The sequence below is a fragment of the Lathamus discolor genome, chromosome 2 (genome assembly GCF_037157495.1).
Source record: "Lathamus discolor isolate bLatDis1 chromosome 2, bLatDis1.hap1, whole genome shotgun sequence".
Lineage (NCBI taxonomy): Eukaryota > Metazoa > Chordata > Aves > Psittaciformes > Psittacidae > Lathamus > Lathamus discolor.
In genome coordinates this window covers 59,704,232-59,717,042 of record NC_088885.1, presented here as the reverse complement: position 1 = coordinate 59,717,042, position 12,811 = coordinate 59,704,232, and the positions used below count along the sequence as shown (strand labels likewise).

Sequence of the window (12,811 nt, the reverse complement as noted above, 5' to 3'; positions counted from 1 at the left end):
TCCAGTCTTGTTCTTGATGCTGTTGCAACTGGCTGCAGCTTGGTTTAAAGAACTGTCTATGGAGGGCTATGGCAGGAGTCCCAGAGCAACATTCTGCCTAATTCATCTTATCTCAAAGGCTAAGAGAAGAGATTGCTCTTACCAGTCTGCTTTGTGATGCAGATGAGTGGTAACTGGCCCAGGGGAAGAAATGAGAGCCTGAGGCACAAGCAGCTAAAATCTAAGCACACTGAGGAGTTGTAATTATTGATGGTTCAACTCTATAAATGCATTTGAATGATACATTGCATAACGAGGTCAGTGGGATTGCACTGGTTCAGAGCTGAGCTGGCTTTCTGCTGCTTCAGGAAGTGGGAGTAACCTCCTAACAGTGGGGTTTTTTTAACCTGTGAAATAGTGAAATTGAGGAAAGTCTCACTGTGTGAACTGAATCCACTTAACCACATCTGTAACCCAGAGAATCACAGAGTCCTGTGATCCCAGGTTGGAAGGGACCTCAAGGATCATCTGGTTCAACTTTTACAGGCAAAGCAGGACCCACACTGCATGGCCCAGCATCCTGTCCAGCCCAGTCTTAACAGTGTCCAGCACCAGAGAGTCACAATTTTCCTGGGGAGATTATTCCAATGGCTGATTGTTCTCATTGTGAAAAATTTTCCTCTTGTGTCCAACTGGAATCTCCCCAGGAGTAACTTGTGCCCACCACCCCTTGTCTTTTCAGTGGAACTACTTGTAAACAGGGAGTCTCCATCTCTTTTGTAGCCACCCTTTAAATTCTGGAACATGGTGATAAAGTCTCCTATGAGCCTTCTTTTCTGAAAAAAAGAGAGAGCTGAACAAGCCCAACTCTCTCAGCCTTTCTTCACATGGCTTTCCAGTCCTTGGATGATCTTTGTGGCCCTTCTTTGGACCCTCTCTGCCCTGTCCGCATCTTTTTTGTATAGCAGGGACCAAAACTGAACACAGTGTTTCAGGAGTCGCCTGACAAGCGCTGAGTGGGTGGGACAGTGACATCTTTATCCCTGCTGGCTCTGCTGGTGGTATCTTTGAAGGGCATCACTTTGCTCTTTGCCAAGAAAAATGTATGTATGTATGTTTGTAGCAAAAAAAAACCCAAACCCAAGTTAATCTGTTGGGTAGCTGTTTTCAAGGCAAAGTTGTTTTATCATCTTCTTGTGTTCTGACAGCATCTAGAAACAGTATTGCTCAGGAGTCAGCTACTATGCTTTGCATCAAGAGGACAATTTCAGGCTGTAGGGGTTTACTCTCAGGATACCACAATTGCAGGGGTTAAACGTGAAGGCCATTGGTGTGTTATTTGGAGGTTTTGGGATGTAAGTCTCATTTTTATGAGAAGTGGGAGTGGGTATTTTTGAGATCACTGCTCTGGTACACACAGAGCTGTCCACAGGCAGAAGAGAAAGGACAAAGACATCATCTGAAGCTGGCTAATCACACAGAAGCCACTGAGCATTAGAAGATATGATCCCCGAATGAGAAATCCTATATTGCTCCCTGCAGTTAAATAGCTTTTTTATTTCTGTGTTCTGGGATCTGATATGATTAAGAAGGAACAGATTATGAAAATTATATCCTTGCTAATATCTTTTTCAGTTGTCTTCTCTTCGGTTTGCTACCAGAATGAAATGGGTCACCACAGAGCCAGTCCTCAATGAGACATATGACCGAGAGGTATGTAGAGAAGGGGAACAGAGGAACGCAATTTTTGTCAGGTTCATTGATCTTTAAGATAATGACCTTAAAAACCAGAGATTTGATAGTGTAATGAATTACCACTCATCAGCTGAGCTGACATTTGCTATATTTAGGTAACTGATGAAATGGATTAGTATTAAACCTTTTTTCATTGGTATTTAATTACAGTTACCTTGAATATGCTACAAGTTACAGTCATGCAGATGGTCATGTCTTCACTGCCATGTGGTAATTCTTTCAAGTGCATGCATACAAGTCCCTCATTTTTCTGATAAGATTGACCTTTTAGCAGAGATTATGCTGTGGGCTACTCCCTGGGCCTGTGGGGAAATTCCTAGGCACTTCTACTATGGAGATACCCTGAGAGAGCTGGGCTTGTTCAGCCTGGAGAAGAGAAGACTCCAGGGACACCTTAGAGCAGCTTCCAGTGCCTAAAGGGGCCAACAAGAAAGCTGGAGAGGGGCTTTTGACAAGGGTGGGTAGGGACAGGACAAGGGAGAATGGCTTTAAACTGACAGAGGGGAGATTGAGATGGGATCTGAGGCAGAAGTTCTTCCCTGTGAGGGAGGTGAGGCCCTGGGACAGGGTGCCCAGAGAAGCTGTGGCTGCCCCATTGCTGGCAGTGTTCAGGGCCAGGTTGGACGGGGCTTGGAGCAACCTGGTCTAGTGGAAGGTGTCCCTGCCCATGGCAGGGGGGGCTGGAGCTGCATGAATTTTAAGGTCTTTCCCAACCCAAACCATTCTATAGTTCTATGAAATTATATACAGTCCTACCTGCGACTTTACACAGCATTATCCCCGTTGCTGCTGGTAACAACTTTTTTGCCACAATTACAAAACTTGTTTAAACTAGGAAATAACTTACAGAAAATGATGATACTATTTCAGATGTCTTGAGTGCACTTTCGCAGCTGAAACACATGTTCCCTGAATTACTGATGGCCGAAGGAACAAGTTTAGAGCTAACTGATCCATAACACATGTGGTGCGTGACAGCCCTGGCATATTTCATGGTCTAATCTCACTGGCAAGCAGAGAAACAGCTAGGGAGTTTCCTCCAGCAGCTTCCAGAAGAAGCTGTGCAGCAAACTGTCTTTTCCTCTTCAGTGCCTTTCATCTGAGATGTGTGGAGTGGAAAAGAGTAGCTGAAAGAGTATCGTAGAATCCTAGAATGGCTTTGGTCATGTTTGGCTTCTCATTGACCGACACCACCAAGTCTTTCTCTTTAGGGCTGCTCCCAATCCAGTAGTGTTTAACTTTTCTTTAAGAAAGCTATTGTGTTCAACAAGTCACTTAAAAAACAGCTCAGTATCCAATTCTCCCTGAATCCCAGGGTCATTTGTGTGTCCACACCTTTCTGAAAACAAATTCTAAATAGTGAATGCTTGAAGATATTCCATGTTATGGAGAAATTCAGGCAAATACATCACAGGGGACTTTCTCCTCTATTAAAGTTAATGTCAGAACTCCTGCTGAGTTCAGTAAGAGTCAGGGTGGAAACCTACACACTTCTTTGCATTTGAGATAATATCTCGTAGTCCAGAATGTGATGGCCCCTACAGTCCCAGCTCAGGAAATCATGAAATTAAAAGCCAGGTGGCCCTCCTTTGATGGCTTGGTCTGACTCTGCAGGCAGTACACCCAGGACACAACAGAAGCTGTCCTGTTGGAAGCTAATGAAAGGCAGAATGATTTCCAGAGCTGCTACTTCACTGATGCAAACCTGACAGCAAACCCTGGGGGAGCTGGTGTGCAGCTGTGATATCTTCTAGCAGCCAGTTTAATGCTGCTTTTCTGTAGGGTTTTTTCTCCAATAGCATTTAGTCATTTGCTCACCCTTTTGTTTTCCTGCTAGGGGACAGTGAAGGCTTTGGAGAAGGAGATTGCTCTTCTGAAGCAGGAACTGGCCATACATGACAGCTTGGTAAGGAATAGGTTGCAGCATCTTAGATGGGACCTAGTTAAAGCTATGTCCTGCTTTTTCTTTTGCAGTAGGATCAGCTAACTCAGCACTCGGCGTGATTGTATTCTTCCTTCAGCTTTCAGCCCTGTCTTTTGGGGTTTAGGCAAAGCTCTGAAGATCCTAGTGAGACTGTGTTGTAGCTTCAGTCCCCAGCCACCCCACCTATTTTTTTCAGACTCTTGAAGCCCTCCTGTTGTGTGATTGAAATGTGCAGGGGATGCATTGCTTCCAGCATGTCCCCATGTCCCATGTCCTGTCAACTGGGATGATGTGTGGAGTCACAATCAGAAATTAAACACAAGGCTTCCCTGGGCACATTAGAGCCATGTCAGGTGTTCATCAGACTTGCTTAGCTTTTTGTGATTTGCTGATACCCAGTTGTTCACCTTTTTTCTCAGGCAAATCGTTCTTTGGTGACTTATGACCCTCTGTCTCACATCCAGATAGAAGAGATTAAGTCTCAAGTCCATAGATACCTAAAAGGAGCCATTGATGAAATTGATGTAAGTAGCTTTCTAGTGGAGAAGCACATAAATACTGATTCCATCTCATTTTACTCTGGGACAGAAGCAATGAAAACGTCTTCTGAAGAGGCTGTCTTTAACCCCCAAAATGCTACAGAACAGTAATTTAATTTGGGTTTTTTTGTGTGTGTTAAGGACTGTCTCTTTGTTTTCATTCAAGTTTTGCTTTTTCAGAAGCTCGAGGAGACTTCTCCTCAGTCCCAAAACCCTTTAAGTTGCTTTATTTGGAACTTCTTTAAATAATTCATGACAAAATTTTGCTCTGCCAGTGTCAAACTAAGTCTTTGCAAGGCGTGTTTCCAAAATCTGTCCAGTCTTTCGGAGACAGATTCACTAAAGGCTGGGTTTCTTGACTTGAAACTAGCTGGTGACTGCAAAATGGTTGTGTAAAAAAACAGCAGAAATCCTGTGGACACAAATATTCCTGCCTGGGCAAACACGAAAACAAGCAAAATGTAAGAAAAAGGAAATGCAAATGCACACTCAGAGGTACTGTGAAATTTGGTTTGGTTGTGAGCAGAAGCCACTGTGACAAGAGTGCAGAAGTTGCTGGAAGAGTGTTTTCGAAACAGATAACCCTTTAGTTTGAACAAAAGACTCAAGACACTCATTTCATGTAATCGTTGTCTTCACTCAAAGTCCCTGTTTTCTCTTTCCAGTGGGCAGGAGTGGAGCAGAATAAGGGCATACATGAAGGTGTGTTTTACCTGACTTGCAAAATGTGATGTGAAGCAGGGAAAGTAGGGAAGGACTAAGGAGTTTTACACAGGGAAGGAGATGTTCAGTGACACTGAAGGATCTTTTAGAGAGGGTTGAGAGCAGAGACTGTGCATTTCATAGCGTGGGCCAGTCTTTCAGACCTTGGGAGAGCTGGAGGCAGATTCTTGCTCATCTGCAGACTGCCCATTATTTGTCCATGCCTCCAATCATCATCTCCAAAACAGAGAGTGGTATGGTTTGACTGCACTGATTTGTTACTATGGGTAAGAGGACTAAACAATAGTGCTGTGGCAGGTCTAACTAATCAGGCAGTCTTGGCCAGCAGTGCAAAGAGAAGTAGCATCATAATCTGCAAGGTGAGTAGATGCCATCTATGTAATTTTAAAAATCATAGAATCATAGAATCACAGAATAGTCAGGGCTGGAAAGGACCTTAAGATCATCAAGTTCCAAGCCCCCTGCCATGGCCAGGGTCACACTAAACCATGTCACCCAAGACTCCGTCCAACCTGGCCTTGAACACCGCCAGGGATGGAGCATTCACAACTTCCCTGGGCAACCTATTCCAGTGCCTCACCACCCTCACAGTAAAGAATTTCCTCCTTATATACAATCTAAACTTCCCCTGTTTAAGTTTGAACCCATTACCCCTTGTCCTATCACTACAGTGCCTAATGAAGAGTCCATCCCCAGTATCCTTATAGGCCCCATTCAGATACTGGAAGGCTGCTATGAGGTCCCCGCGCAGCCTTCTCTTCTCCAGGCTGAACAGCCCCAACTTTCTCAGCCTATCTTCATACGGGAGGTGCTCCAGTCCCCTGATCATCCTCGTGGCCCTCTCTGGACTTGTTCCAACAGTTCCATGTCCTTTTTATGTTGAAGACACCAGAACTGCACACAATACTCCAGGTGAGGTCTCACAAGAGCAGAGTAGAGGGGCAGGATCACCTCTTTCGACCTGCTGGTCACGCTCCTTTTGATGCAGCCCAGGATACGGTTGGCTTTCTGGGCTGCGAGTGCACACTGCTGGGTCATGTTAAGTTTCTCATCAACCAACACCCCCAAAAAATGACTATAATTAATTCATTACCTCAATGGCTGTGCGGTAAATGGAATTTACTGTAGTCTATCAGATTGCTCTCTCTTTAAAAGTCTCCTAAGAGTGAGCAGTGTGTCTACCTCCAGCCTGACTCTCAGGATAAAGGTAATTTTCCATGAGTGTGGACACCCAGCAAATGGAAAGCAGAGTACTTACAGTCTGAAATATTTGAATCAGGTCAGCTGACCACAGCCTAGAGATGCTTACCTACATCTTCACTGTATACCTCTCTTCCTCAGATAGTGAACCTCAGGCAAATCCAGGAGGTATTCAAGCAGTTCAAACTGATTTTAAGGTAAGATATCCAAGGTTGATGCATATCACAGTAAAGTTCAAGAAATGCTACCAGGCTTTTGTCTGTGGTATCACAGTTACAGTGAGTTATAGAATCCCAGACTGGTTTGGGTTGAAAGAGACCTTAAAGCTCATCCAGTTCCAACCCCCTGCCACAGGCAGGGACACCTTCCACCAGACCAGGTTGCTCCAAGCCCCATCCAGCTTGGTCTTGAAAGCTGCCAGGGATGGGGCAGCCACAGCTTCTCTGGGCAGCCTGTGCCAGGGCCTCACCACCCTCACAGGAAAGAGCTTCTTCCTAATATCTCATCTAAATCTCCCCTCTGGCAGTTTAAAGCCATTTCCTCCTTGTAATGGAAAACACAATTCTGGACAAATTCTGCTGGCCTCTGCACAAGAGGACTATTCCCTCTAACTTCTAATGCTCATACATCATGTGCAAGGGATCTTGATGGTGAACGTCACTGGTTATAAATTCTTCTTGGCAAATATACTGTCACTGAGCATAAACTGTGTGGGATCCCTAATCATGGAGCATATCTCCATTGCACAAGGCACTCTGCAAACAGATCAAAAGAAAAAGCAGACCTTGTAGGATGGGGTGATATAAAGTGTTCTCACCACAGCAGCCTCTAGAAGTCATCAGGTTTACTTGGTTTTTTTAGAGATTGTGGCAAAGGTAGGTCACAAAACAATTGCAGGAGCATGATAAGAAGGTTCTGTGGCTGTTTCCAGGGAGGTGCTCTCTGATGTGTGGCGTGGAATGGCAGAAAGCAAGAAAGTGCCTGTTGGAAAATGTCACCAGTGGATGGTGAAAGTTGTTTTTCAGGCTGAAGGAAGGAAGGTGAATGACAGGCTCCTAAAAATGAGGACAAGCAGCTTGCATGTCATGAAATAGAAGAGAACAAAGAAGAATAAGGGTATTAGGGCAACCCACGCAGTCCCTGCCCCATCAAGCTGTGCGACCTGGATGGGCAGTAGAGGTTGCAACTCACAAGCGTGACGGTGGGATGTTGCTGTAGAGAAGCTGCATGCCCTTGAGAAACTTGTGTGAGCACAAGTGTCTGTGGTACATCATCACACTGGGCAGTCAGGCTTTCCTTGGGACCTGAGAACAAAATGGGTTTCATGATAAAATTTTGCCTATTAGTTCTTTTTAACTTGCGGCTCATTTTATTGTTCTGAACCAGTGGAGTTTAGTAGTTTTTAACTTGGAGATTCTTTTAAGAATTTTCAGTCTTGTATAGTCTATTTGAGCCTGCTGATAATGCTTTTCCATAAAAAAAATCACTCAGTTTGAAAAATCACTAGGTTAAAGGAAGGGGATAGCACTGAATGGAGGTAACAGGGTTTGATCTGGACCACTAAAAGGTTATGTAGAGTATTAAAAGAGCCATCAGAAAGCTTCCGTATGTACAAGGCCTAAAGGGAGTTTGTAGAAAATAGGAAGAGGAGAGTAAATAAAGGTTACTGTGGCTATGGAAAGACTGGAAGGAGCAAGGTGGGGTGTTTGGGAATGAGATCACAGGTAAGAAATTATTTTCTTTAGAAATCTGATATTGGCATTATCAAAGGTTTTGACATAAGAAATAGTCCTCCTTGAACTCAATGGTAAGAGGCTGTTTTCTCCCCTAGTCAACAGGAGTGTGAAGTGGAGGCGAGATTACGAAGCAAGTACGCTCTGATAGACAAAAATGACTTTGTTACTATTGCTGCTCTTCATAAGGTAATGTCCGGCGCTCAAGCCTGGCCCAGAATCAGTCATAGAATTGGCTCCTTTGCTGCTGTAACATGAATTGCCTCAAGTTATCAACTTTTCCCTGTTGAAATACGAAGCTCAGAAATCAAAGAATCACCATAGAATCACAAAGTGGTTTGGGTCAGAAGGGACTTTAAAGCTCATCCAGTTCCAACCCCCTGTCACAGGCAGGGAGGCCTTCCACCAGACCAGGTTGCTCCAAGCCCCATCCAGCTTGGTCTTGAACACTGCCAGGGATGGGGCAGCCACAGCTTCTCTGGGCAACCTGTGCCAGGGCCTCACCAGACTTCAGAGGGTGCTTTTATTTCTTTTGGGACACTAGACCCAAGTTGTTCTCCCTCAAAATGGCTGAAACATTTGGCATATGAATTTGAGGATGATTTTGGCCTTACTTTAGTTCTCACTTCTTTCTTACAGATGTGTTTCCCTGGAATACTTGCTAGTGTGTACAGATTTCCATATTAGATGATACAACAGGATGGAATAACTGTTGGGCAAGGGCTGTATAGCTTTTTTGGTATAGAAAGCTACAGATTTAGTGCTTTCTGGTCCATGTTTTATTTCTTCCTGTTTCCAGGCAGGTGTAGTTGATGTGGATGGCCATTTGGTGCAAGAAGAGAATGAGCAGGCTTTTGACAGTAGAGCTGCTCCTTCACCCAGACGTGGTAGGAAGAAGAAATCCAGGAGGAATGGTGAGATGTCCAGGTGAGTTAAGTAGCCAGACTGCTCCCTCTTTTCTCTGCTAATGTGTCATCGCAGTGACCAGGTTTGCTCAAGGTGTGATTGGCAGCAACCCATGGGGAAAGACAGAGATAAAGCTGGCTTAAACAGGTATGTAAAAGTTTTGTGGTTCCTCAAGGAAGACAATTCAGCATAATGCTGTAAGGGTTTCTGGTGTCCTTATGGCCACCAGCCACACTCTTAGAAGGACATGGACCTGTTGGAGTTAGTGCAGAGCAGGCTTTTGGCCATGGGAGCAGTGGCAGAAAGAGCCAGTGCAGGGGACCTTACTTTCATACGTCGAAATCTTTTTCTGCTCACAGCGAAGAACTTCTTCCTCAGATCCCATCTAAATCTCCTCTCTGCCAGTTTAAAGCCATTTCCCCTTGTCCTGTCCCTACCTGCCCTTGTCAAAAGCCCCTCTCCAGCTTTCTTGACAGCCCCTTCAGGCACTGGAAGCTGCTCTAAGGTCCCCCTGGAGCCTTCTCTTCTCCAGGCTGAACAAGCCCAGCTCTCTCAGCCTGTCTCCATAGCAGAGGTGCTGCAACCCTCAGAGCATGTTTGTGGCCTCCTCTGCACTCACTCCAACAGCTCCACATCCTTCTTATGTTAGTCCAAGTCCTTGTATTACAGACGGGAGGAATTGCCAAGGCATTAGTATTCACATGACACAATGGGCTTCTCTGTGCAGTTCTGTTTTCTAGGGAGGTACAAGGAGATTTAGCAAATGCTTTGCTGTATCCCTTTGAAGTCATACTGTCCCCTGCAGATCAGGCTGGTGCTGTTTGTGGAGGTGAGCTAAGGGAAAAGAACAGAGAGCTGGGGTTGATTTTGATGTGAGTTAGATCGAATCCTGGGGAATTTGGTTTGTAAGTTCCTCTGAAAGTAAAGAGGTGCCACAGAAAAATTATGGACTCAGTCAGAGATCAATGTGATCAGAAAAAAGCCATTTATTACAAAGCATCTATCCTTTTTATACTGTTGTCTGCATCTGCTTACAATAGCTTGCTGTATTATAATCGGATACATATTCTTGTAGCACACAGCAACTATGACTACATATACAATAGCTCGCTGTATTATATTTGGATACATCTACAATAGCTTGCTGTAGTATAACTAGGTACATATTCAATAGCTTGCTGTATTACGATTGGATACATATACAATAGCTTAGTATATTATACTTTGATACTTTTTCTTGCAGCACACAGCAACTAGTAACAATTAATCAAATAACCGTATGAGAACTTAACCTTTAAAACTTGCTAACAGTTCACTATTTTGTATCTTAGCACATTCCAGTTTCTTCTTATCTTGCTTGCACTGTTACTTTTGCTTCCTTACCCACGTCCTCCTTCATCCTCGATTCATGTTGAGCTCCATGTAGGCACTTGCTGACTTGGGAACGTGGCCATTCTTTGCTAAAAATCCATCCACGAAGAGGGTTATCCTGTTTGCAGGCATGCTTCACTCCAGACACGGTGGGACTCTTGTCCTTGTGATCCTTCTCTAGAGATCTAGTCCAGCCTGTGCTATATTCTGTATTATTTGCTACCCAAGGCAATTTCTCTGCTCTAGGAGGTAAGGAGAACAAAGCTGATCTTACTCCTTGTCAGTAGGTATTTCACTGCAGGCTTTTGTAGGAGCCTCATCAGATTGCTAGTGTTTTGAATCAGCAACGCTTGCACCCGCAGCAAGATCTGGTTTCATGAAAAATTTAATTAATCTGGTTCATCTTTCCCCCCTGTCAGGAAGGAAGGAATGAGGAGCAATATTTCTTGGAAAGATGTGGAAGGGGATTTGCCATCAAGAAGTCAGGTAATGTTTTCTACTAAGGATCTGGATGTGAAAGAGGTACCAAGGGACCAGGATACAGCAAATATTGATGCAGAGCTCTCAAAGCCATCTCAAATGGAGGATTCCCAGCAGCCCAGGTAGGTTTTTCCTGTGAGGAAGAATATCCCCTTTGCCACAGGTTGGGTTGCACCGAAGTGATTGCATTGTGTTCCCCTAATACAACTATCTGCTTCAAAGTAAAGAGGAGGGATTCAGAGATCTTGCTTGCTTGGATTCATTAATACATTGTAGGACAGCAGTGGCTGTAGGGACACCCTGGGTGCTGAATTATGTTGTTGGTGGTTATCTTCTCCATCTGCTTTGAGCGCTGCCCTGGCCAGTTGCTCTATTACGTAGCCTTGGCCAGCACGTCGAGGAAGGGGATTGTCTCCTTCTATTCTGTTCTTGAGAGGCCCCACATGGAATACTGTGTCCAGCTCTGGGGCCCCAGCATAAGAAGGACATGGGGCTGTTGGAGCAAGTCCAGAAGAGGCCACAAAGATGCTCTGAGGGCTGAAGCACATCTGCTATGGAGACAGGCTGAGAGAGCTGGGCTTGTTCAGCCTGGAGAAGAGAAGGCTCTGGGGAGACCTTAGAGCAGCGCCTGAAGAGGCTGACAAGAAAGCTGGAGAGGAGCTTTCGACAAGGGCCTGTAGGGACAGGACAAGGGAGAATAGCTTTAAACGGACAGAGGAGAGACAGAGATGGGATCTGAGGCAGAAGTTCTTCCCTGTGAGGGTGGTGAGGCCCTGGCACAGGTTGCCCAGAGAAGCTGTGGCTGCCCCATCCCTGGCAGTGTTCAAGGCCAGGCTGGACGGGGCTTGGAGCAACATGGTCTAGTGGAAGGTGTCCCTGCTCGTGACAGGGGGCTGGAGCTGGATGAGCTTTAAGGTCCCTTCCAACCCAAACCGTTCTGGGATTCTATGATTAATTGGGAAGTCTTTGAAAATTGCAGCACTCTTTACCATTTAGCTAATAGTAAAAGTGCGGAAGCACCACATGTGCAGCCACAAAACGCCATGTAGTCATGAAAATGGGTCAATAGCTGCACAGATCATGTCAGGAGGTACCATATCAAAACAGAAGAGTGGAAAATGGCCAAAACTGGAGCAATGTGCCAACCAGCTGCTTGTAGCAAGACGAGTTTAGCATGGGAGGGCAGCACTGAATTGCATTTTGTGCTGGATGAGTGGATGGGGTGAAAAATCCTAAGGGTACCAAGACAAAGAACTCTTTCCAGGAGAATGGTCTCAATAGAATGAGGTTGTTTAGCTCACAGGAGTTCAGCCAGGGCCCTCTACAAACCAGTTCAGGACACTGGTTTTCTCATCATCAACCATCTTTTCTTGCTGAGAGCTCTCAAGTGATGCAGCTCTTAAGTATTGTGAGCACCTGCACTGCCTGTGCTGTAGACAACCAGTCCTTTTTCGTTCCTGCTGCCCAGGGAGAGCATCACAATGAAGCTGTCCCAGGAGAATTTACTCCTGAAGCACCTTAACATGTTATTGTGTTCCTCCAGGACCTCTGCATGTGTTTTAGTATTAATCTAAAAGTCCTGTGGCTGTCAGTGAAGACTGCTGCTGCAGCTGTGTAAGGCACCCAGAGTGCTTCAGGTAACTTGGTAGGTGGCTGTCAAAGCTGTAGCTGTGGCCGTCTGCCCAGTGGTGGTTGTTTACATTGCCATGCTAGCAGTTTGACAGGGAAAGCTGTCTGATGCAGCCTTTGAGAAGTCTGAAAATGCCCTGAAGAGGTCAATCAGGGAAAGGCAGTAGGCAGACTTCTGCTTTGACCAGTCTGGACTGAGGAATGAAGAGACTTCTGGCTACCTTCTGCTACCAGATCCAGCTTGCACACCAAGATCAACCTTATACAGCACAGAGCAGCATCCAAGGGAGTGTGACGTTCCCCTGAGGGTCTCTCCTTTTGCCTAGTGTGGTTTGTGTTGAACTAAGAGCTGGTGTTCATGGGAACACATTTGCATCATAGAATCAAAGAGTGGTTGCCTATTCTCCAGGCTGAACAAGGCCAGCTGTCTCAAAGGAGGAGTGCTCCAGCCCTCAAAGCATCAAAGCCTTTGCATCACAGCCATTTCATAGAAAAGTCGGGATCAACGTGTGCCACTTTGAATTCAGTCTTTCTAAATGGGCAAGACTTCAAAGCCATGGGTGGCAGCATTG

The 12,811-nt window shown here is 45.2% G+C and overlaps 1 protein-coding gene across 4 annotated transcripts in view; it reads left to right on the top strand.

The window, feature by feature from the left end:
* Nucleotides 1-12,811, top strand: part of KIF9 (kinesin family member 9) — a 31,807-nt gene that overhangs the window by 10,862 nt on the left and 8,134 nt on the right. For all 4 annotated transcript variants that reach the window (XM_065666996.1, XM_065666997.1, XM_065666999.1 and 1 more), the window contains 7 exons: nt 1,615-1,692; nt 3,572-3,640; nt 4,078-4,182; nt 6,262-6,317; nt 7,952-8,042; nt 8,653-8,780; nt 10,550-10,732. In XM_065666996.1, coding sequence (XP_065523068.1) covers nt 1,615-1,692; nt 3,572-3,640; nt 4,078-4,182; nt 6,262-6,317; nt 7,952-8,042; nt 8,653-8,780; nt 10,550-10,732 — 710 coding nt within the window. The remainder of the gene's footprint in view (nt 1-1,614; nt 1,693-3,571; nt 3,641-4,077; nt 4,183-6,261; nt 6,318-7,951; nt 8,043-8,652; nt 8,781-10,549; nt 10,733-12,811) is intronic.